We start from the raw sequence: 25446 nt of genomic DNA on the forward strand, positions 1-25446 counted from the left end.
GTGATAGCCACCCGTCAATCTCTCTCTCTCTCTCTCTGCTCAACACTGTTGTAACTCCATTTTATTTTGAAATTCAGTTGACTTTGCCATTTCCCACGGATATTGTCGCGTTTTTCTTTCACGGCTTGACAGAAGAAGCCTGCCTGCACGCGCCTTGTCGGCTTGAAAATAGAACTCACGCCTAAACGATAAAATCGGCAAGGCACAGGCAAGGCGTGGGTACACTCAGGCGCTCAGGCGCATGGTGTACACAGCCTCGTTGACTAAAACGGACGCCTATTTAAAAGCGTGGGTAAAGGAGTGGAGCAGGGAGGTGTCTGTAAGAGTGGAGCAGGGAGGTGTCTGTGAGAGTGGAGCAGGGAGGTGTCTGTAAGAGTGGAGCAGGGAGGTGTCTGTGAGTGGAGCAGGGAGGTGTCTGTAAGAGTGGAGCAGGGAGGTGTCTGTGAGAGTGGAGCAGGGAGGTGTCTGTGAGTGGAGCAGGGAGGTGTCTGTAAGAGTGGAGCAGGGAGGTGTCTGTAAGAGTGGAGCAGGGAGGTGTCTGTAAGAGTGGAGCAGGGAGGTGTCTGTAAGAGTGGAGCAGGGAGGTGTCTGTGAGAGTGGAGCAGGGAGGTGTCTGTAAGAGTGGAGCTGGGAGGTGTCTGTGAGAGTGGAGCAGGGAGGTGTCTGTAAGAGTGGAGCAGGGAGGTGTCTGTAAGAGTGGAGCAGGGAGGTGTCTGTAAGAGTGGAGCAGGGAGGTGTCTGTAAGAGTGGAGCAGGGAGGTGTCTGTGAGAGTGGAGCAGGGAGGTGTCTGTAAGAGTGGAGCAGGGAGGTGTCTGTGAGAGTGGAGCAGGGAGGTGTCTGTAAGAGTGGAGCAGGGAGGTGTCTGTAAGAGTGGAGCAGGGAGGTGTCTGTGAGAGTGGAGCAGGGAGGTGTCTGTGAGTGGAGCAGGGAGGTGTCTGTAAGAGTGGAGCAGGGAGGTGTCTGTAAGAGTGGAGCAGGGAGGTGTCTGTAAGAGTGGAGCAGGGAGGTGTCTGTAAGAGTGGAGCAGGGAGGTGTCTGTAAGAGTGGAGCAGGGAGGTGTCTGTGAGAGTGGAGCAGGGAGGTGTCTGTAAGAGTGGAGCAGGGAGGTGTCTGTGAGAGTGGAGCAGGGAGGTGTCTGTAAGAGTGGAGCAGGGAGGTGTCCATGAGAATGGAGCAGGGAAGTGTCTGTGAGAGTACAATATCTGAAAATGCCAACCCAACCCACAACGGCCAATTTAATGTAATATGTCTCCGGACTCAAGAGGAGCGCAGCAGAGCTCTCCAAGGTGTGCAACATAATTATGTCTCTCTCCCCCCCTCTCTCTTTCTCTCTCTCACACACACAGACACTCACATGCGTGCGCGACAACAGTTGTACTGCTCTGGATACGTTGCGCGGCTGCTTTCATCATCGGCTTTACAAACTCAGCTATTATCGGTCTTTCTTCAATTAATCCAAGGTCTTCAAATGGAGGTAGCAGGTAGAGGAGGTAGGCTACAGAAACAGTTCTTATTCTTCCCCATTTCTTTTAATTACCTCATGCACTCTCAATTGGTCACGTTGCAGTAGTAGTAGGCCTAGTAGAGACTAGAGTACAGCAGGTGCAGACGGCTTGCCGATACGGCTTCAGACTCGCTGTCTGATTTCTTTTAATTACCTCATGCGCTCTCAATTGGTCACGTAGCAGCCTACTCACCTTGCAGTAAAGTTGACAAATAGATCACAGTCGAGTCCACAACAGAAAATCTGCGGTGGCATTATGGACACTTCAAATAATTACAGTGAATAATCCTTCCAAAATATTTGTTTTGAGAGCACATGATTGTTTGAAGGCCTACGTGTGTGTGAGAGAGTTCACGTCTTAATAAAGGGTTACTCTGCGTGTTTCACTGCTCTAAATTATTTAATAATGTTGCTTTCTCACCTTCTGAGCCTGCCCCGGCCACACCCGCGATATTTTCATAATTTGCCATTGCCAACCCAGACCGCCTGCGGGGCGGGCCTGCCCGCGGGACCCGGCGGGTTCTGGGTGACCCGCGCATCACTAATATACAGTCAATAGGCCTACACCTATCCAAATGATGCATGGGGAGAATTAACAGAGGTGTGGACTCGAGTCACATGACTTGGACTCGAGTCAGACTCGAGTCACAAATTGGACGACTTTGGACTCGACTTGACAAAATCAACAAAGACTTGCAACTCGACTTGGACTTGAACACCAATGACTCGTGACTTGACTTGGACTTGAGCCTTTTGACTTGAAAAGACTTGATACCTTCCTCCAAACCCAAAGATTAAAGACACTAATAATCCCCTCACTACAGCAATTAAGCCTGCCGTTCACAAGATGGGACAATCAATACAGATACCACGGAAGGAATTCACCATGCAAGCTACTGTTCTCATTGAACTGAGCGCAGCCTTTTGCAAATATGAACGTAGGCTACAGTGAGCGTCGCTAATTACAACTGCACGGGAATCAACTTTTCAACCTCTCTTTCCTCGATAATTGCCCATTGTGTTTACATGCATCTCGTAATTTGCATAAGAATAAAATCAGTTTTGCGGTGAGTAGGGATGTAACGATAACCGGTTTTAATGATAACCGTGATAAAATTCCTTACGATAACCATACCGTTTCAAATTTTCATTATCATTAAAACCGTGGTACCGTGATTACCGTGGTACCATGATTACAGTGCTTTGAAAAACATGGTAAATACTGTCCATCATCAAACAAAGTTGGCAACAGTCTCCCAGATGCAAACGTGCAGCCTTGGAGAAATGATTTCAGTGAGTGTATCAATCCTTTTTGGGTCTGAGTTTTCCACGTAAAATGTTGTAAAATGGTTTCAGTGAGTCTCTCAGTACTTTTTGAACATTTTCAGCAATTTTTTACGAATACCGTGATAATACGATAACCGTGATAATTTTGGTCACAATAATCGTGATCTGAAATTTTCATATTCATATATATAATTTTCATTTCAAATATTACGTTGAATCGCTGCGCTCCGCATACTACATAAATGAGTCTGTGCCACTTCACAGCCACTGCTGGTTTTTAAGACGGGTCATAGCACCGATGAGAGAGCGGTTCGAACACCGGTTCAGCGCCTCCCGTGTCGTCTCATCGCAAAGTCGTTACTGATTGGAGAGGACTGAATCCATCACTGGCATATATATATATATATATATCTTTTTACTCTAACCTCTGGGGGCAGCCCCGTTTCAATGTGGTGCAACAGGAACTCAAGGGGCTCCGCCGACAGCTGAAGAAAATCCCTTTCCGCTCCCTGCAAGCTCTGCCATTGGCTCCAACCGACCGGCAATGACCATTTATGGATTTCCTTTCCGTTCCCTGCGTGTCGCTCTCAAATCCTTCCGTCGCTATGAAACAACAATAACAACTCTTGCTACATGCTACAACTTGCTACACGCTGAAAACGGTACGTTTTGACTACACACCGGTCACCTCCACTCCATTTTGATCGGGTAAAGCGCAGCATGTGAGCCTGCACCCTGCGAGCCTGCACCCTGCGAGCGCTGTTGCAGGCCTTTTCACAGAGCCGACAGATTTTCGATGCAAGTCGAAAGTCTGTCTCAAGAGATTACAGTGACCTTGAACTTTGACCTTTGACCACCAAAATCTAATCAGTTCATCCTTGAGTCCAAGTTGATTGAATTAAATCAAGTTCATTTGATTAAATTCCGTCAAGGCGTTCCTCAGATATCGCGTTAACAAACATCGGACAGACGAACGGACTGACGGACAACCCGAACCCGAATCCATAATGCCTCCGGTCTGGCTATCGCCGGCGGAGGCATAAAAATACAATACACCAACAGGCAAACAGAAGAAAGGAATGACATTACAATACACAATAATTCAATACAATACTACTGCACATGAAAAAACAATCAAGAATAAGAAGGAGATACAAACCAACACAAGTTCAAATAGTCAAAAACCAGTCCAAGAAAGGCTTTGCATGATATCACTGCAGCTTACGCAGCATTAATTATTTTAGAAGGTTTTTATAAGCCCCAACCCATGTAGAGGAATGTACTTCTCCTGACTTTGACAGGAAGTGGCTCTGTCTCACCTGCTCCCGGCTGGACAGAATGGGTCTGGCTGCTGCCGAGCTCGGAGCCACTTTGGTCTGCTGGGTCTCTGCTCCAAACTGAAAGACAAGACACAAGACAAGACATGACGAGACGATAACAGATGCACTCTGCTCTGCTGGGTCTCTGCTCTAAACTGAAAGACAAGAGACAAGACAAGACAAGACAAGACATGACGAGACGATCGCAGATCTGAGAACTCTATTGGGTCTCTGCTTCCAACAGAATAGTTCAGTTATGTTTATAGCCCCTTATCACACAAGTATGTCTCAAAGGGCTTTCCATAGCATCATCACAGTCATATAGTACTAAGGACCCAGGGTGCAGATTCAAACCCATAACCTTCTTTAGCAACAGTGCTAAGTGCTAAGCACTGAGCCACCTTGCCGCCCGAACTGAAGATATGACAAGACAGTAGCTGATCTGAGAACTCTGCTGCAACAGGACTGCAGGTATCATTGCACTGCTATAGGAGTACATCAGAGCTTGACAGATGTGACTATCTGGGCTGAAGCTTCAGAGCTGATATCTGGTGAAAAGATAGACCTGCAGACACACTGTGACAACGAGTCTGTTCTGCTGGTAAAACAGTGAAAGTGGCTCGTTAATATTTGAAGATTGAGCAGCCACTGGAGCCTACAGACACACTAGGCCCTGCTTCCTGATGCTGTGAAAGACATATTGGCTTTGTGACCGTTACTCTAAAGCCCCAGACACACCAGGAGAACTTGAAAGGACTAGCGGCAGCTAGAGGCCGACCAATGCATCACCTCATGTCTTCCTGTGTCAGGGCCAAAAAGTAGAACTTGAACACATCGCAAACACGAGAGCCGATGGGCAACTTGCACGTACATTCTGCGTCTGCCTGAGATCTGATTCATTAAACAAAGCAGTGTTTGCCTACCATTTCACTAACTTAAACAGTTTCGTAACTACTTCTAATGGAAAATGTGTCCGATAAAAGTTGCAAATGGCACTGGCATTGTCAGCCCTTGTCTGGTCTTTTGCTTGTGGAAGAAGAAAGGAAGAGGCACAGGTGAAAAATAAGGAGAAACCGCACTAAGGGTGGTTTCTCACTGGAGACCCGGGACTGTTTCCAAGCACACTTGTCCCCAAACTGACCCCAGGTCCGCTTTGTGAACATTGAAGTGGACTGCTATTTCTTCACTGTGTGGCAACCATGTATCTTATGGTTTGGACTTTTGTTAGCCTGGGAACCTGCTGCAAATGAATGCAGTGCAATGTGAATTGGTTTGGCGATGCCAGGCTACATTTTAAAGGAGAATTCAGTTTTTTTACAACCTGGACCTTATTTCCAGCATTAAATGTGATTTTTAATTCACCATGATAACTTTGGTTTCATGAACAAACGCGGAAACGTTAATCTGTTTTGACCTGCGAGCTGAAAACGAGGAAATCGGGGCATGTGCAATGCCTCTATTTATGTCCTGTATATACTGTAGCTTATTTTCCGACACTCAGCAGCTCATATCCTTATTATATCATACAGACAACGAGGAAATTAATGATGTATTACCTTGGCGCAGTGTGTTCATCCTGGCTCTGCTGTCCATAGCAGCTCCTGATTCCCCCCGCTCCTCAGTTTGCAATCCATGACTTTATTCCGGACCGGCTCAAATGCACGTGCAGTCATCGAATTCAAATAAATCGTCCATAATCTTGAAATCTGATAAATATCTGCTAGGCTAGGCTAAACTAGACAACAAACTAGCAAGTCAACTATGACCTGCCCTGGATGTGCTTGATCTCTTCTTCTTCTGTTAGAGAAGCACAGAAGATTTCAAGATTATGGACGATTCATTTGAATTCAATTGCCTCCCGTATGGAATAACATCATATGGATTACAAACAGCAGCGGGGGATACGGCAGGAGCTGCTATCTATATGACGGACAGCAAACAGAGCAGAGAGGTATGTTACATCACTCTAATTCTCGTTCTCTCTATGATATAATAAGCATATGAGCAGCTGTGTGCAGTGCTGGCTGGTGGTGATATTGGATGGAGGGGCTAAAAAATTATAACCACCATCATGCTGCAGCAACAGCAGCCTCCGAGATACCAAATTACAGCAACAAACAACAAACGACACTAAGTAGGCTATAAGAATTGCCTGATGCAAAACTTTCTGTATCACTCTCACTCACACACACACACACACACACACACACACACACACATTTAAATGATTAATTTATGTCCACAAATACAGAGTACAAAAGGATATAAACACTAATAATGCAGTCAGATGCTGGGAGACAGTTAGTTACAAAACTGCCTAGTTGGCAACCACAATAATGTGTACAAAAAAAGGAACACCACACAGGATGATGGCAGTGGCAAGTTGACAAATACAGTTATACTGTAATACAAGATATTGGTTAGTATCCACTTCAAGAATACAAAAAGCAGCGCCTTCTCCATATCGAGCGGCTACCAATAATAGCAGACTGAGCAATACCTTCTCTTAGGTAGATATGCAAAACCAACACATTCCCACACAGATTCTGTCTTTATCAGACCACAATTTGGAGGAGAGAGAGGAGAGAGAGAGAGAGAGAGAGAGAGAGAGAGAGAGAGAGCGACAGATAGAGCTGTTCACGTCTTTTCCCATTGATGTTTAACGAGCTGCTGTGCCCAAAACTTACGATTTTGTCTTTGTCCCTTTCCTTAGTCACTCTCTTCACTTATACTTTCCCCCCGTCATCAAGGAAAATGAATGAGAAAGTAGTCCACCTCACCGCCATTGCCAGATTCTCACTTGTAGTGTGCATGTCATATTCGAGCTGTCATTGGTTGTCAAGTCAGTAGCAGGTCGGCCCATTTGGGCTGTTCGAATTTAGCCCAAATGGGCCGTAGACGGCAGCAGCTCAAGGGGGGCGTGCCAGACACTTGTCAATCACTTTTTACGAAGGTGATTGAAGGCTGAAGGTAGTGTCTTTGGGCTGCATCAAGCTAGCCCACTGTGATGATTTTCTTGTGTCTATAGATGGCACTGTTGCTGATCTATAGGTTCCACCAACATAAACAACCAATTCTAAGTTTGTTTGATATAATTTATGTAAAGAATAAATAATAATAATACTTTTCTCATTTTATTGGAAATGATAGGGAGGGCTTAAGGAGCGTTCACACCGAGATATTTATTTTTCGCTCTGTCGCTCAAGTCAACCCTTTGGAATCGCTCTGTTTAAATCGCTCATCAACAGGCACACAAAATGACGGACATGTGGGGGATATAACGTTACGCAATGTCATGCTGTTTGTCCACTACGAGCCACCGTCATTGTTTACAAGCTAAGCCTATCAGCGTGCTCCTAATGTGAGCTGCATACCGGTAGTACAGACTTCACTTCATGTCAGCTGTCAGCCTGTCAATGTGGTTTGTTGCCACACAATAAACCAGCGGTTTGTTCCAAGCCAGAGTGATCCTTGACTCGCTCTCACACAGCAGCCAATCAGCATTGAACAGCGAGCGACTGATGCCAGCGTATTTTCGCTCGAGTTGGAATATTTCATCTTGAGCGACGAGCGTATTTTCTCCCTGTCGCTCTGTCTCTGCCGCTCGGACGCCCAGCGATTATTCTCCCAGGCGAATATACGCTCAATCGCTCGTTTGCATTGACTTTGTATGTAAACTCGACACCAGCGACCAACTTTAATAGGTCGGTGTGAACGCCCCTTTAGCCCCGCTAGCCCATTGATACCAGCCGTCCCTGGCTGTGTGTTATATACACGACATAAACACAAGCATTTCACATGCCCCATTTTCCTCATTTTCAGGTTGCAGTTCAGAAGTGATTATCGTTTCTGCTGATGCTAATCAAACCAAAGTTGTCAGGGTGACTTAAAAATCATATTTAAAGCTGGAAATAAGGTCCAGGGTGTAAAAAAACAGGATTATCCTTTAAGTTTGTCACTCTATCCACCTAATTTTTGGCGGCCATGATGCACCATGGGTGCTGCTTCCTTCTGCTGTCCTCTTCCCTCGTTACGTCTAGCTTGACACAACACAGCCTGTCTAATGTAGCCTACCCGTCTGTAAACGGTGCAGCTGAGCTGATAAATGCCGACTTGTTCAACGGGCAACAGGTTAGCGGATGTGATAGATAACATCATTAGGCTACATTCCCAAAACGAGTGTTATTTTGTGACGAGCAAACTTTTAACGTCGGAGTTCGACAAGGAAATGCGATGCGAGGAGGCACGCGCTGCAGTCATGGGCTGCACTGCAGAGTACTATCCAGGCAGCGTCAAGCTAGCGTAAACACAGCTGCTCACGTTCTAGACCGGATATTGCTCCCAGAATTATTTTACAGCGGGAGCCTCACCAAAATAAGGTGGATAGAAAACAATACACAAACTTGTATTTACCACTTGTAGTAGATCACAGAAACAAAGGTCCAAACCATAGGATGAACTGGTCGATATAGGTCACACCTCTGCCATGTTAGTGGATGGGAAATGAGCCAAAGTAAACAATCAAAGTACACATCAGATTTTCCCCCCAACGGTGGTTTCTATCATTTTGTGTAGTTCTTATCATGCTAATGTATGTCCAAGTGCTAATTTTTCTGATCAGTTTGTTTTTAAGTAGTTATCTGACGATATAAAAAGGGATGATTGACAGCCAGTCTCAAGCCGTCATGGCTGGTCTCCTCATCACAGCCTTGCGTATGTGTGTTCGGGAATAGCAACAGTTGCATAACGTTAGGGCCAGATGCTCGACTCTCGAGCTAATTTTACTCTACTTTCTGCTATAATTTGATGTGTGATGGGACTGCAAAAAAAGGAAATGGTTTGGAGAAAAGTGCGCAAGGTAGGTAGGCAGTAACGTTAGAACTTAGGACTGAAGTGGTAAGTTCAGAAAATATGGGTTAGGTGTTTCATTACTCCAGCTGTTATCGATTTTAAAGGGTGCAAGCTAACCGCCAGTTCATATCAAAGTAATGCTATATACAGGCTGCGTTAGCACGCGTTAGCCTTTCACGGTCGGAATAACGTTATGAACAACCGATAATATTAACATTAGCTGGAATAACGTAATAGAGACATATTTTCAGAACTTACCAGGTTGTCCAACTGCCTACCTATGCCAGGAAATGTGTTTCATAATGTAACTCCCGGGTATAACATGGGGCCCACACAAGTTTAGTACACAACCAGCCATCAGCTAACATTAGCTGTTAGCCTTTGGGGCATTGACTATAATGTCACACAAGAGAGTCTCACAAACAGACACTAGAGGTTTTATTTGGGGTAAAGCACAAGGACAGTTTTTATATGGATATCTCAGGGAAGTGCTTTGAATGTGGGGATGTTGTTCGCAAGCTCCTCTCCTTGTAGCTGTTGTAAGGATATACAGAAGAGACCAGAGCCCTGTACTACGAAACTAGTTTAACAGATCCGCGATAAGTCCCTTTGATCTGGTTTGACTGAACAGGATCAAAGCTATCTAGTTAACTGATACTACGACGCTGGTTTTTTACTAGGTAAGTGGACCTGGGATCTGCCTGTGCACGCGCACGTTTTTCGCTCGTGCACAGGCGCGCGTCCACGCGAAAGAGGTGCACTAGCCAATCACATTATGAACAGCTGAGTTGATCCACGCCCACACCAATTTCCACACCCATTTCCTCGTTCCATGAAAGCGCAGTGCATGATCAGAGTTTTAGCGGATATTTAATGTATCCGCGATTTAATGTCAGAATGAAAATCCGCGTTGGATAGTCTGCTGAAGGGCTGTCTAAAGCAGCAGCTTGTATTCACATCAGTCATTTGATTTACTTCGATCAGCGATTTCTGTCTGATACAGCTGCATACATTGATACAGCAGCAACAAATGTAATCTCAGTCTATACATTTCCACAATCTGTAAGCCTATTTAGACCATAGATTTAGAAACGCATGCTCAATGAATAATGATCTCTATCACTCATGTGTGTGGTTGCACTGATCGAATAATTCATATATAAAATAGCCTAGTATAAAGCCTAATAGCCTACTATAAAAGAGAAAACTGCTGAACTGAATTGAGACGATGCGGATTTTCTGGCATGTAGGAGAATATCACCCTCACTCCATTTGAGGGTCCATTCATGATATGCGCCGCGGTGATTAATAGTGATCATATTTCTCCACGCATCGTTGAGCTGTTAAGACATAAAGTGGTAAGTAGGCTTAATTTAATTATGTAGCCTACAGAGCCACAAATGTTTTTCTTGTTATATTCTCAGTTGACTGCAATCTATTTTTCATATGGCGATCTTATATGAACGGTGAGTGACTCCAGAGAGCCGATTATATGGGTCTGTCATGGATTTTGATCTTATCCTCTGAAGCTAACCTGGTCGCGACCAGGTTAGCTTTGCAGCGTCAGTTGCCATGGTGATTGAAAGTTAACTTGCTTTGTAGTACGGCTAAACCAGGTTTAAACTCAAACTTACTCGGATAAGGCATTAAACTAGCTTCGTAGTACAGGCTACAGGCAGCCTTGCTAATGTTATAGCCCCAGACTCCAAGGCAGCCCTGGGCTGCCCAGTAAACGCTACGTAGCCTACATGAAGCTTCACTTGTTATGTTAGATTTAATCTATTAAACCAACATTTGTTCCAAAAGGAAATAAATCAGAATGTTAATCAAAATGCCACAGAAACATTAGCTAATCAACACAGAGCTTCAAAGATCAGTTCATCGGATAATTTCCCCCGTATGACAATGTTACGTCTCCCAGCTCAAGGACCTTGCAGTCTGGCTGCTAGCAGCTGAGATGACGGACTGGTCCCGGTTCCTCAAATCTCCGACAAATGAAAATCAGATTTCCATACAGGCGTCAATTTGATAAACTGACCTCATAGTGGGAATCTACATGGTTACTTTCGATGAGTCAAAAATTTGTAGAACTTAAAATGCCAGCTAGAGCATTGACTGTATATAAATATACTAAGCAAAGCTAGAACCAGCAGCTAGGTAAAAAGTTCAGAGGGGGTGGGGACCTCACACAGGTTCCAACCCAATGGAGCTACTCTGCAGAATCCGGATAATTCATTAAATCTGGGGTGTTTTGGCCTCACGAGAGCATACTGGGAGGAGGTGGAGACACCTAGAGCCAACGGTGTGGGACACACCGCAAAGACGAGAGCAACAGACGCCCAGACATGGCCGACGGCTGACTGTCAGCTTAGTGTGTGTCTGGGGCTTTAAAGCCCCATTCAGCAACTTTTCCAAGTTTTGCTATTGGGGAAACTGTGCCCTCTGGGTGCAATAGCATCGGTATCGATATCGCCGTTCAAAGTCAACAAAAAACAGTGCGAGAAAGCTCTATGTACATGTTGTGACATCGGGTACTCACCACGTGATGAAATAATAATCCATAGTTACGTGAAACTTCATTTTCATAGCAAATCCGCACCGAGTTACTTCCTTGTTTTACTGAACACAGCGCTTCAGCTGTACAGCGCATGCATAGTATGTGCCTCCAGGCTGCCTCCGGGACGCAGGCATGAAATTGCTTAGTCCCAGGAGAGGCCTTTGGAGGGTGGTGTGTGACCAATAGAGGCGACATTCTCTCTGTTATAAGTCACTGTACCATCTCCAATGACTAAAGGCTTAAGACAGTTTGAAAATATTAGCAGCCCAGAAATGGCAGAACATGACATGCAAAACAAAAACAAAAAAATAATAGGAATAGTTCGCCCAAAACTGAAATTTCTTTGATCATCTCCTCCCCCTCTTGACACAGGTGAAGTTTGTCCATATAACACACAGGGAGGTTGCTAGCAGGGATGCACCAATATATCAGCCATATATCGGTATCAGTCGATATTGGCCTTGTTGACTGCTTGGGTCAGTTGGGTCACATAATTTGTTGTTTGTTTGTTTGTTTGTTTGTTTCATAATTACATTACAGTATGATTGAATTTGTGCTCATTCAAAGATAGTGTGATATAGGGCTCAAAAGATTTTGCTTATATAGAAGATTTATTTGTTTCCTTCTCAAAAAAGGCGTAAGCTAACTTCACCTGTGTTTACACTGGCATAAGGAAGAAGAGCTAACTTCACCTGTGTTTACACTGGCATGAGGAAGAGGAGCTAACTTCACCTGTGTTTACACTGGCATGAGGAAGAGGAGCTAACTTCACCTCTGTTTACACTGGCATGAGAGGGAGGAGATGATGGCACAATTGTAATTTTTGGGTGAACTATTCCTTTAATACAGTGTTTCTCAACTGGTGGCTTGTGACCCACTTGCCGTTTTGAGTGGGTAACAGATGTGTGCATGAGAAAAAAAAATCGTGTCCATCGCTGCCTACATTACTGTCTTTCAGAGGCTGTAGCAGGCTCATTTTTAAAGCCTGAGTAAAGATACTGGGACCATATGAAAGAACTAAAGGCAATGAAGGCATCCATTGGTACCAAGTTACAACATGTCATGCTAGCTTGTTGCGGAGGAGGCTAAATGACGCTGCAAAGTTAGGCTAAATTCTGAAATGTGGGTCACGGCTTAATGACTAAGGAAAAATATGGGTCGTGAGGTTAGACCAGTTGGGAACCACTGCTTTAATAGAAGTAACTGTGTCCGCATGTCAGAAATGAACAGCGGCACATTTTCCAAAACACCACACAGCATTCAAGTAGCAAGGAAGCCCTGTCTGTCCTTTCTTTTGTATTTATTTGATTTGATTTGTATTAAACATACATGTTATCATTTCATGCATTCTGCTTGTCTTCATGACAGATGGGATTTGTAACGTACCAGGCCCACGTTACTGAGGTCAAACAGGCTGAATGGTCTGGAGGAAACCGCCTCAGTCTGGATGAAGTTCTTCAACACGTCAGAGGAGGTGGTCTGGATATAACCATAGTCCTGATGGAGAGAGAGAGAGAGAGAAAGAGGGAGAGAAAGAGGGTGGGTTATGTTTCCAGTCAGGTTTTGTGCAAATCTAAGTGAACTTTAGAAAAATGGACTATCTACAGATTTTAAATCGGGTGTGTTTCCATTAATGGCTGTTAAAGAGCCTGGTCTGGTTGGAGATCACATTGCATTAATATGTGTGTGTGTGTGTGGGGGGGGGGGGGGGGGGGGGGTGTTATAGCAATGGGATTTTCCAAAAAATAAATAAGTAAATAAATAAATACTAGAAAAAATAAATAAACTAGAAAAGTGCACTCGGTGAAGTCTTTGTTTTCCCAGGTGCGGTGCAGCTTGTTGTCGAGTTAGGTGACGTGGCGGTAGCCGATTGGATCCTCGTCTCCTGTTCCAGGCTACAAGACTTCCTGCATTGGGGTGTAACATATTTGGGGCTCGTCTCGGTTTTTGTTCTTGTGTTTGTTTGTTTGTTTTTTTACTGTTTAACATTGACTTTAATCGTTATTGTTTGTTGGACAGGTAAGGAAGAAAAATCACGCAAACCTGCATTTGACTTGGTTTTTGTTGCCATTCTGTATGGGTTAAAACAGGTTGGTGCAAGCCACAAATTCCAATTTTTGGTCAGAGGTTTGTTTAGTGGACTAATTCATCTGTTTTTTGTTTCAGTGCCGCTGCTGTGAGCTGTGGACTGTTGGTAAGTACTGCTTGGCAGGTTGTAGTCTGTTGTATGCCATATCATTCTAACCATGGGGGTGGTAGATACATTTGTGCAGTCTCCTCGTTATGAGTTTCTCGTGGAATGTACAAGAGCAGACCTTGTTTCACTCGCCTAGCATTTTGAGATGCTAGGCGAAAAAAAATAACTAGTGCTCCCGAACCCGAGGTAGAGCGGAAATCAGATGGAGAGGATTTGGATGATTCGGTGGGTGGCGACTGGCGACACTGAAAATATTCCAGTAACACGATTTCAGACGGCAGCCCGTCTTTATTGTCACACGAACACACTACAACACATGCATGCGGCCACTACACACACTCATGCTGACGGTGGCCGGTGAAATATGTCCTCTGCATTTGACCCATCCAGGCTTGTCCTTTTCCTCCAGGGGGCAGGCCAGGAGCAGTGGTCGCTATTTCTTTCCAGCGCCCGGGGACCTTCATTGGACCATCATTGGACCAACTTCAGATGTTGTCGTCACTGGTCGGATGACGATCTTCTGCATGTTTTTAGTGGGGGGTTATGTACGGAGGAACCCCCTGGGGGGTACGGGGAGAACATGCAAACTCCACACAGAAAGGCCCTTTCGACGAGATAGCCCACCTGGGCAGTAGGCACTGAAGATCTGAAGATATGGGGGGGTCACAACTCCAGCGCCCACAGCGTCCCAGGTGGGAATCGAACCCAGGACCTTCGAGCTGTGAGGCGACAGCGCTTACCACTGCACCACCGTACCCCCCCACTGCACCACCGTACCCCCCCACTGAAAATATTCCAGTACATCCCTCCACTGCTTACGCTCTATCTGGGCCAGGTGTTAGCAAAGAGCAATTAGAGGTGGCTCTGGAAATTGAGCGAGTTAAGCTGGCTAGAGAGGAACGGCAGGTTGAGCTTGCTCACCTCCGTATGCGTGAGGTTGAAGCCAGAGAAAAAGCAGCTGGATCCACGCTCAGCCAGCCTAGTGCTCTGGTGGACATTACACCAGGTATCAAACGCCCCGATGAGTTCGATGTTGGCCGACAAATCAATCTGCTCCCACCATTTTGGGAGGCAGAAGTGGTTTCATATTTTAGTGCGTTCGAGCGCATTGCTGGTGCTTTAAAGTGGCCAAGGGATAAGTGGGGGTTGCTCTTGCAGTGTAAATTAGTTGGGAAAGCTCAGGAGGTCTGCACAGGTTTATCTTTAGATGATAGTCTGGATTATGATAAAATGAAGGCGGCTGTTTTATGCGCCTATGAACTAGTTCCAGAGGTGTAAAGGCAAAAATTTTGCTCCATGCTTAAATCTGCCAACCAATCTTACGGTCAGTTTGTGCGTGAAAAAACGATGTTGTTTGATAAATGGTGTGCAGTGTGTAAAGCCGTGGATTTTGCCCAACTTCGTGAGTTATTGTTGTTGGAAGAGTTTAAAAACTGTGTACCGGAAAGGGTTGTTCGTTATTTGAATGAGCGAGAGGTGAGTACTGTGTCCATAGCAGGTGTGTTAGCTGATGAGTATGAGTTGATACACAGAGCGAGGTTTGGGAGCGCACGCCATGAACGTGCGGACTTCGGGCGTCGGGATCGACGCGGGAGCCGACTCTGTGCACGTGCGTAATGGGAATAGTAGTGCGTCTTCGGGGCGTAATGGGTCTTTCTCATCCTCAGGGGGGAGTGAGTGGGAATGATGATGTGTCACAAGATTTTTCATTTTCATTTTCGAGTCCGCCACACTCAAAATGCCATTATTGTAATGAGGTGTGGCATTTGATTGCGGGGTGTCCGAAAAAAGCAGAAGATGATGCGAAGCCTGTGGGGTTTATGCAGGTGGTGCCTTGTCTGTCTTCAGGCAGAGAGACTGACGGTGATGAGGTGGCGTTTAGCTGCCGCCCCTTCATTTCCAAGGGCTCAGTCTCGCTGTCAGGAGAGGAGACAGACCAGGTACCGATAAAGATCTCTCGTGACACGGGAGCTTTTCAGTCGTAGTTGTTGGAGGGTGTCTTGCCGTTCTCTGAAAAAACGTCTTCTGGTTGTGGTGCGGGGACTGGAGATGAGTGTGCTCAGTGCGCTGTTGCACACAGTGTATCTAAGTTCACCGCTCGTTACTGGGTCTGTAAAAGTGGCTTTACGCACGCAGTTGCCAATGAGTGGAATTGCGTTGATTCTGGTTAACGATCTAGCTGGTGATAAAGTGTTTCCTGTCCTGGATTTGTCTATGTATTTAGTTCAATGATGTTCATCATGTCTTCATTTATACATAGACGTTTTTGTTTTCTTGTGTTCAGACATAGGTTTATAGATGTTATTTATTTACCTTGACAGTTTCGACGAGTCAACTCTCGTCTTCTTCAGAAGCAGTCGCAGTCGCAGCTGTCAGTGCGACTGCTTCTGAAGAAGACGAGAGTTGACTCGTCGAAACTGTCAAGGTAAATAAATAACATCTATAAACCTATGTCTGAACACAAGAAAACAAAAACGTCTATGTCTATGTATTTGTCTTCTACTGTGAGTGGAAATGATAATAATGTGAAAGATAGTGATCAAGTGTTGCCTACTATTGAGAGTATAGAGGAAGCTGTGATTGTGTCTTGTAAAGTGAATGAAGATAAGCTGATTAGTGACTATGCTGTGACGTGTGCACAGGAGCATGACTTTGATGATGTTTTGGACTTGATGTCTGATGTATTTATTTTTTTCTGAGGAAACAGATGTGAATGGATGTGTGGCAGTTGTCTGATTCATTCAAGTTTTCTGAAGAGACAGTGAAGGCACACCAAGCTAAAGCTAAATCAGAGACAAAAGAGTTTGATTTTGATGATGTATTTCTAGATCTGTCTGACTCATTTATGCGGGGGGGGGGGGGGGGGGGGGGGGGAGAAGCAGGCCAGCACTCCAGAATGTCCTTTCAAAATGTAATAGTCAGTCACCTGGGACAGAGAGCACAACAGACGTTTCAGCGTCAGGCCTTCATCAACTTTGATGAAGGCTTGACGCTGAAACGTCCGTAGGCTGTGTGTGTGTGTGTGTGTGTGGGGGGGGGGGGTGGGGGGGGTGAGACACGCTCTTTAACACGTTGACTGCCAATGACGAGATATCTCGTCTTACAGAATCCAACCGTTGAGTGCCAAAGACGAGATATCTCGTCTTAAAAAAAAAAAAAAAAAATTTGACGGTCGGGCGTGGATCAACGCTCCCCCCGTCTCCTATAAAAATATTGGAAGTATTGAATGTGTATAATCTATTTTACCGACCAACTAAGTGGCGACAGTGCTCTCCCGACAGAGAGAAAGCCAACCAAAAACAGCCGCGGGAGCAAGCCATTCTCAAGGAAATGGCTTGGCGATTTTACAGTCATCAGTCACCAGACTCGCCCGAGAGCGGCTGCTGCTGCCGAGAGCGGAGAGCGGTGCTGGCGTGGGGGATTGCAAATTTGCATAATAGATTATGGGTGAAACACACTTTGAAACACCCGCAGAAAGGCCAGAATCGCACGCATTCCGAAAACCCAGAAACGAACGAGCCTCATTCTCATACTGTAGGCGAAAACGCTTTCACGCTGCTGCACACCGGCGCACAACGGTGGGGAGTTCCAAAAATAGACTGGGTGGGCAGCATAAAGCCTAGAATCGCACAAAGCTTCATCAAAGCTCTCAACCGAAAATCCAAGAAACGATTGAGTCCCATCCACAGTCCACACTCGCCACACTCGCCGACGAGGGGCCGCCAGAGAGGGAGGCTGCTCACTGCTCAGACAGGCAGGAGAAACTGGCTTGTGACAAACGCCACCAGACACGCCCACGGAGGGAGGAGTTTAAAGGAGAGGGTGTTCAGAACTATATTGTTCAGATGTCTGATCTCTCACTGATGCCAAAAATAAATGGTTAAAGTGACTGTTCTGCCTGTTTGATTGAATTTCACAAAACTGCGATTATCTCAGCTTCCTGTCTCAGACGCTCAAACCATGCTGTACTCAACGGCTAATATCTACATAACTACTAACTCTACAAACTAACTCTTTTAGACAGAGAAAGCACACATTCTATTAGTACTTTTGTGAACTTCGTGTTCACAAAGTCCAAGCAGAAAATTATCCTCGGCTCTTGTAAAATGAGCCAGAATCCTCAAAAAACGGCTTGGCAGAAGCTACCTACAGTAAAAAAAAAATGGCTGGCAGTGAATGTGTTAAGTGAATAGGCTGTGTGTGTGTGTGTGGGGGGGGGGGGGTGAGACAGGTTCTTTAAGTGAATATGTAGGCTGAGTGTGGGGAGGTGAGACACGCTCTTTAAAGGCCGGCTTTACCGTGGGGAATATGAATATATATTAATTCTTAAAAAATCTTAAATTTCGAATCCGTTGAAATTTTTGAAATTGCTTGTTCACAGCCAGAGAAAAAAAAAAAAAAAAAAAAAAAAAAAAATTGGGCCAGGTGACGCGTTTCGCGTCGAAACGCGTCACCTGGCCCTTTTTTTTTTTTATTATTTTTTTATTTTTTTTTTATTTTTTCTCTGGCTGTGAACAAGCAATTTCAAAAATTTCAACGGATTCGAAATTTAAGATTTTTTAAGAATTAATATATATTCATATTCCCCACGGTAAAGCCGGCCTTTAAGTGAATATGTAGGCTGTGTGTGTGTGTGTGGGGGGGGGGGGGTGAGACACACTCTTTAAGGGAATATGTAAGCTGTGTGTGTGTGTGGGGGGGGGGGGTGAGGGGGGGTGAGACACACTCTTTAACTCATTGAGTGCCAGCCACTTTTGGAGAACGGACGCTCCCAGTGCCAGAGTTTCAGAGCGTTTTCAGTGATTTCTCGAGGCCCACAGAATATTGTGTGATATTACTATGTAAACACCGAACACGCAGAAAGAACGATGAGACTCTCTTCTATCATCTACAAAAAAAAGTTTATTGATCCCATTTTCCGTTCTTTAGTTATGAGCCGGAGAAGATAGGCTGTTTTGAGCAAAAAGACACTTTTCAAATTAGAAGCTGAGTTATTCCGCCTTTTGTGAAATGCAGCATTTCAAGCACATTCTGAGTCTGAAGATAATATTTTCTGATGTAGTGACGTGGTGTAGTTGTGTGGTGCATGCGTGCCCCACCCCCCTCTCCCCCCCTCAGCTGCAAACTCCTCCCCACACGCACCCAGTCTATTTTCGGAGCCTCCGTTTTTTTGCGCCGGCTCCCAGCGCGACAAGGAAATGGCAAACCGGACTGCATGGAAAGGTTTGGCCCTTCGGCGTCGGGTGCTGCCTTTCTGGCGGCTAATCGTGTGAAGAAACTATGCAGACAGACAGACAGAGGCAGAGGAGCTCAGTTGTGTGCGCGGATTGACTGCTGTTGGCAGCCAACATCAGCTGCAGCCAAGCTGCAGTCAGAGCCATCTATATGGCTCTGGCTGCAGCATGAGCGGTTTCTCTTTGATCACGGGGGTTTTTCCTGCAGTTTTCCGGACCTTCCTCTAATCTGGAGAGCACTGTCGCCACCTAATGGGTCTGTAAAATAGGTTATACACCTCCAAAAGCTACAATATTTGTACAGGAGATCCAGGAGGCTTTGATCCACGTCCCACTGTCAAAAAACGCATTTGACGTCGATCGACGTCCGTGGCACTCTACGTCACTATTTACTTTGACGTTGATCAAAGTCCGTGGCACTCAATGAGTTAAGTGAATATGTACGCTGTGTGTGTGTGTGTGTGGGGGGGGGGGGGGTGAGACACACTCTTTAAGTGAATATGTACGCTGTGTGTGTGTGTGTGGGGGGGGGGGTGAGACACACTCTTTAAGTGAATATGTACGCTGTGTGTGTGTGGGGGGGAGGTGAGACACACTCTTTAAGTGAATATGTACGCTGTGTGTGTGTGGGGGGGGGGGGGTGAGACACGCTCTAAGTGAATATGTACGCTGTGTGGGGGGGGGGGGGGGTGAGACACGCTCTTTAAGTGAATAATGTAAGCTGTGTGTGTGTGTGGGGGGGGGGGTGAGACACACTCTTTAAGTGAATATGTAAGCTGTGTGTGTGTGTGGGGGGGGGGGGTGAGACACGCTCTTTAAGTGAATAATGTAAGCTGTGTGTGTGTGTGGGGGGGGGGGTGAGACACACTCTTTAAGTGAATATGTAAGCTGTGTGTGTGGGGGGGGTGAGACACACTCTTTAAGTGAATATGTAAGCTGTGTGTGTGTGTGTGTGGGGGGGGTGAGACACACTCTTTAAGTGAATATGTAAGCTGTGTGTGTGTGTGTGTGTGTGTGTGGGGGGGGGGGTGAGACACACTCTTTAAGTGAATATGTAAGCTGTGTGTGTGTGTGGGGGGGGGGGGTGAGACACGCTCTTTAAGTGAATAATGTAAGCTGTGTGTGTGTGTGGGGGGGGGTGAGACACACTCTTTAAGTGAATATGTAAGCTGTGTGTGTGGGGGGGGGTGAGACACACTCTTTAAGTGAATATGTAAGCTGTGTGTGTGTGTGTGTGTGGGGGGGGTGAGACACACTCTTTAAGTGAATATGTAAGCTGTGTGTGTGTGTGTGTGTGTGTGTGTGTGGGGGGGGGTGAGACACACTCTTTAAGTGAATATGTAAGCTGTGTGTGTGTGTGTGGGGGGGGGGTGAGACACACTCTTTAAGTGAATATGTAAGCTGTGTGTGTGTGTGTGTGTGGGGGGGGGGGGGTGAGACACACTCTTTAAGTGAATATGTAAGCTGTGTGTGTGTGTGTGGGGGGGGTGAGACACACTCTTTAAGTGAATATGTAAGCTGTGTGTGTGTGTGTGTGTGGGGGGGGGGTGAGACACACTCTTTAAGTGAATATGTAAGCTGTGTGTGTGTGTGTGGGGGGGGGGGGTGAGACACACTCTTTAAGTGAATATGTAAGCTGTGTGTGTGTGTGTGGGGGGGGGGGGGTGAGACACACTCTTTAAGTGAATATGTAAGCTGTGTGTGTGGGGGGGGGTGAGACACACTCTTTAAGTGAATATGTAAGCTGTGTGTGTGTGTGTGGGGGGGGGGGTGAGACACACTCTTTAAGTGAATATGTAAGCTGTGTGTGGGGGGGGGGTGAGACATGCTCTTTAAGTGAATATGTACGCTGTGTGTGTGTGTGGGGGGGGGTGAGACACGCTCTTTAAGTGAATATGTAAGCTGTGTGTGTGTGTGGGGAGGTGAGACGGGTTCTTTAAGTGAATATGTAGGCTGTGTGTGTGTGTGGGGAGGTGAGACACGCTATTTAAGTGAATATGTAAGCTGTGTGTGTGTGTGGGGAGGTGAGACAGGTTCTTTAAGTGAATATGTAGGCTGTGTGTACAGTATGTGTGTGCGGGGTGGGGGGGGGGGGTGAGAGAGGCTCTTTAAGTGAATATGTGGGCTCTGTGTGGGGGGCTGAGAGACTCACCACAGCCTCGTCCAGCAGCTCGTAGATCAGAGCGAAGTTCATCCTCACAGACTTCTCTGACACACTGCCACAGTAGTCTTTAACCAGAGCTGTGAGCCTGCAGAGAGCACGTGCGCACACACACACACACACAGCATACATTTTGGCAAGGCAGGGTTCCAAACTGCGACCAAAACGGTTGCATGTGCGATCATTATTTTAGAGTGTGGAGGTAAAAAGGTCACGCAGTCGCATTGACAATATAGACAATAAAAACCAATGCCTTCGGCCATGCAGCTATCGCCGGGCGGAGGCATAAAAAAAAATATATATATATATATACAGTATATATATATATATATATATATTTTTTTTTAACTAGAATGACCGCACCACGGATATATGCCTCTGCCAACAAGTGAGCAGCCGATATGCATGTCCAGCCAAATGTGAAGACATTTTGTCAAGGTGTTACTGAGATATGGCGTTACCCGAGCTTGAAAATGGCATTGGTGAGGTCACAGTGACCTTGACCTTTGACCACCAAAATGTAATCAGTTCATCCTTGAGTCCAAGTGGACGTTTGAGGCAAATTAGATTAAATTCCCTCAAGGCGTTCCTGAGATATCACGTTGACGAGCATGAAACGAGCGGGCGTGATGTCACAGTAACCTTGAACTTTGACCACCAAAATCTAATCAGTTCATCCTTGAGTCCAAGTGGACATTTGAGGCAAATTGGAAGAAATTCTGTCAAGGCATTCGTAACAAGCTTGAAAATGGCGTTAGTGAGGTCACAGTGACCTTAACCTTTGTCCACCAAAATCTAGTTCATCCTTGGGTCCAAGACAAGTTGACATTTGAGCCAAACTGGAAGAAATTCCGTCACGGCGTTCCTGAGATATTGTGTTAAAGAGCTTGGAAATGGGGTTTGTGAGGTCACCGTGACCTTGAGCTTTGACCTTTATCACCAAAATCGAATCAGTTCATCCTTGAGTCCAAGTCGACATTTGAGGCAAAATTGATGAAATTCTGTCAAGGTGTTCCTCAGATATCGCGTTAACGAACATCGGACATCGAATCCATAATGCCTCCGGTCTGGCTTACGCCGGCGGAGGCATAAAAAAAAAAAAAATGGGAGGTTGTTGGACGATGCAACCAAATGGCGCTAACAATGTGACCAAATGGCGCTACCAGTGGAAAAGTTAGTCTGGAACTCTGCAAGGGAGTGTATTTTCGGCTTAATTTGATCAGCATTACTATGTTATTCAGATGGTCTCTAGCCTCTATCAGACCTGCTCTAATGATTGTATTTTGCTTCATGTTCCATGAGCCAGGACTGAAATTGGGAGGTCTGCTTTTAATTTTAGTCCACCTGACTCGTGGAACAAATTACAGCACCTCCTTAAAAACAATACTCTTGGGGGCGTCTGGGTACTAGTGTCGAGGTCAAAGTACTCTTCTACCACCGCAGAGACCCGGTTCAATTCCCACCAGCGGTACTTCCGGCTTGGTCAGACGTTCCTACAGACACAATTGGCCATGTCTGCCGGTGGGAAGCCGGTGGGGTATGAGTCCTGGTCACTACACTAGCACCTCCTCTGGGCTGGCGACTGCACATTAGGGCTGGGCGATATGGCCTCTAAAGAATATCTCGACATTTATCGGCTATATCGTGATACACGATATATATCTCGATATTTTTGAAATCTCTCATAAATGCTCGATTTAACCCTTCAGGGTTCATACACATTTTGACCAATGGATTTCCATGACTTTTCCATGACTTTAAACCAAATTTCCATGACCAAACATTTTGTAAAGTCTTGTGTATACATGAAAAAGTCAGTGAGTAAAAATATTCTATGTAATGTAACTACTAACAGATTACAATAATTGAAAAACTAACATGGTCATTTAGTATTAAAACACGTTACTAGACCCAATACTGACGACCACCAAGATCTTGAGTAGGGCTGTGGCAATATGGACCAAAAATCACATATTTATGTATGTATTTTTAGGCTGAATGGCGAAATATGATATATCTTGGTATTTTCTACCAAGTGGGCTAGATTTTGAATTGTAAATTGGGCTGGGCGATATGGACTCTTACAAAATATATTTACACAATGTGATTTTTTATTTAAAACTAGAACGACCGCAACGCGGACTTATGCCTACGCCATTAGTTCATTCTACAGTCCAAATCGCCATTTGAGGCAAATTGGAAGACATTCCGTCAAGGCGCTCCTGAGATGTTGCGTTACAGAGCTTGAAAATTGGGTGTGTGAGGTCACAGTGACCTTGAACTTTGACCACCAAAATGTCCTGGAGTCCAAGTGACCTTTGATAACCAAAATGGAATCAGTTCATCCTTGCTTCCAAGTCGATGTTTGAGCCTAATCAGAAGAAATTCTATCAAGCCGTTCTTGAGATATTGCGTTAACGAACTTGGGAATGGCGTTCATGAGGTCATAGTGACCTTGAAGTTTGACCACCAAAATGTAATCAGTTCATCCTTGAGTCCAAGTCGATGTTTGAGACAAATTTGATGAAATTCCGTCAAGGCATTCCTGAGATATCGCGTTAACAAGCTTGAAAATGGCGTTCGAGAGGTCATAGTGACCTTGACCTTTAACCACCAAAATCGAATCAGTTCATCCTTGAGTCCAAGTCGATGTTTGAGGCAAATTTGATGAAATTCCGTCAAGGCATTCCTCAGATATCGCGTTAACAAGCTTGAAAATGGCGTTCGAGAGGTCACAGTGACCTTGACCTTTGACCACCAACATCTAATCAGTTCATCCTTGAGTCCAAGTCGATGTTTGAGGCAAATTTGGCATAATATCGCGTTAACGAACCTCGTATGGAAGGACGTACGGACGGACAACCCGGATCCATAATGCCTCTGGCCTGGCTATCGCCGGCGGAGGCATAAAAATCATCAGTGAATATTATGATATAATGAATAACGTTAAGTGGGTAAAGGCAAATAATAGAACAGCTAGAACAGTCTGGTAAGCTCAGAAAATGACTTTACTTTACTGCAGTCTTTAAAAGCAGGAAAAGACGAGTATGCAGTATCACGATATTACGATAACAAAACGAGATCTAGGTCTCATAGTCACAATATTGGCCAGACCTAACCTTGAGTGCCACGCAGAAACGCTGAGACACAATTTGCCGAAAAACATTATTAAAGTTGATTATCAATCTGCTTCTTTAAATGGTGTAGTGACGATAAATTACTTCGTTTTGAGACACGCGCGCGCACACACGCACCTCGCTGTGTTGACTTGACTGACTGGGGTTGACTTTATTATGGAGCCGACGGGTTTGGTACATGTTTTGCAGATAACCGTTTGTTCAACATCGTCCTTGCGATACCCAAACCACTGCCAGATGATGGATCCAGTGCTGTTTCTTTTTGCAACAAATTCGTCCGCCTCCGGCTCCATTTTCCATACCCATTCTACTGGCTCTCATGTTCTTGCTCTCGTCCTCCACGCTGCCTTGACAGAGGCAGAGAGGGGCGGGTCATGCCTTCGCCTAGCCTTCGCCATCATGGGGAAAAAAATATCGCTTGACGGCGAGTGTCAAGGCAGCGGGCGAGTGGCTGTGACGTCGCGTAGCACGGGTGAGTGTGTCTGACGCGGCTTGGCGCGTTTGACGTATGCATGTGAGTCCCCCTCCCTTCCTGTTTGTCTGAGTGTGAGAGGGAGAGCTGACAAGAGGAAACGTGAAGCGAGTCATGCCGGCAGCTTAAAGTGTAACTTACCCCCAAAACACTTTTTTTCAGCTTTTAACCAATATATATGACTTTGGGGGTGGTGTGTGAAGAATTCTGGTCAAAATTTCCACATTTGAGACCAGCTGTTACCATTGTACCATTTGTATAATTTTCAGCAGCATAAGTTCCCTCTATGGGTTTAAACCTGCTTTTTTTGTGCCCTCAAATGAATGGAAGATTTGGTACATTGTGACGTCACGGTGGTATTTGCGCGTGCCCCACTCATGTGAATTCCCCCCCCCCCCCCCCATTGATTATTACTGTAAGCCCTTTAAGAGCAATGCATCCATGGGTAATCGCCTACTGTGGCTAATATTAGTGGCTACTAGTTAGTTATGTTAAATGGCAGTAAAACGCCACTGAAAGACCAAATTGATATAACTTTTAACCATTTCGAGTAACACTGTTTCCATACGGATCACCAGCGTTAGTTTGTTGTTTATAACGTATCTCGGATACACTGAAAATACTGGGAGGCGGGCCATAGCGTCTCTGTCGATGATTTAATTTGACAGTTCTGGGCACTGGCGTTGGCCAATCCTGGCGTGTTCCAGCCCCAAATCGATTGTGTTC

General features: G+C 45.5%; 1 protein-coding gene across 1 annotated transcript in view; it reads right to left on the bottom strand.

Annotated features, from left to right (window-relative positions):
• ap4m1 (adaptor related protein complex 4 subunit mu 1) overlaps positions 1-25446 on the bottom strand; it is a 62037-nt gene that overhangs the window by 18562 nt on the left and 18029 nt on the right. Inside the window, exons 5-7 of the mRNA XM_083640349.1 lie at positions 21103-21199; positions 12906-13016; positions 4112-4189 (exon numbers count right to left, since the gene is read on the bottom strand). Coding sequence (XP_083496475.1) covers positions 4112-4189; positions 12906-13016; positions 21103-21199 — 286 coding nt within the window. The remainder of the gene's footprint in view (positions 1-4111; positions 4190-12905; positions 13017-21102; positions 21200-25446) is intronic.

The sequence above is a fragment of the Poromitra crassiceps genome (genome assembly GCF_964638095.1).
Source record: "Poromitra crassiceps genome assembly, chromosome: 1".
NCBI classification, from domain to species: Eukaryota; Metazoa; Chordata; class Actinopteri; order Beryciformes; family Melamphaidae; genus Poromitra; species Poromitra crassiceps.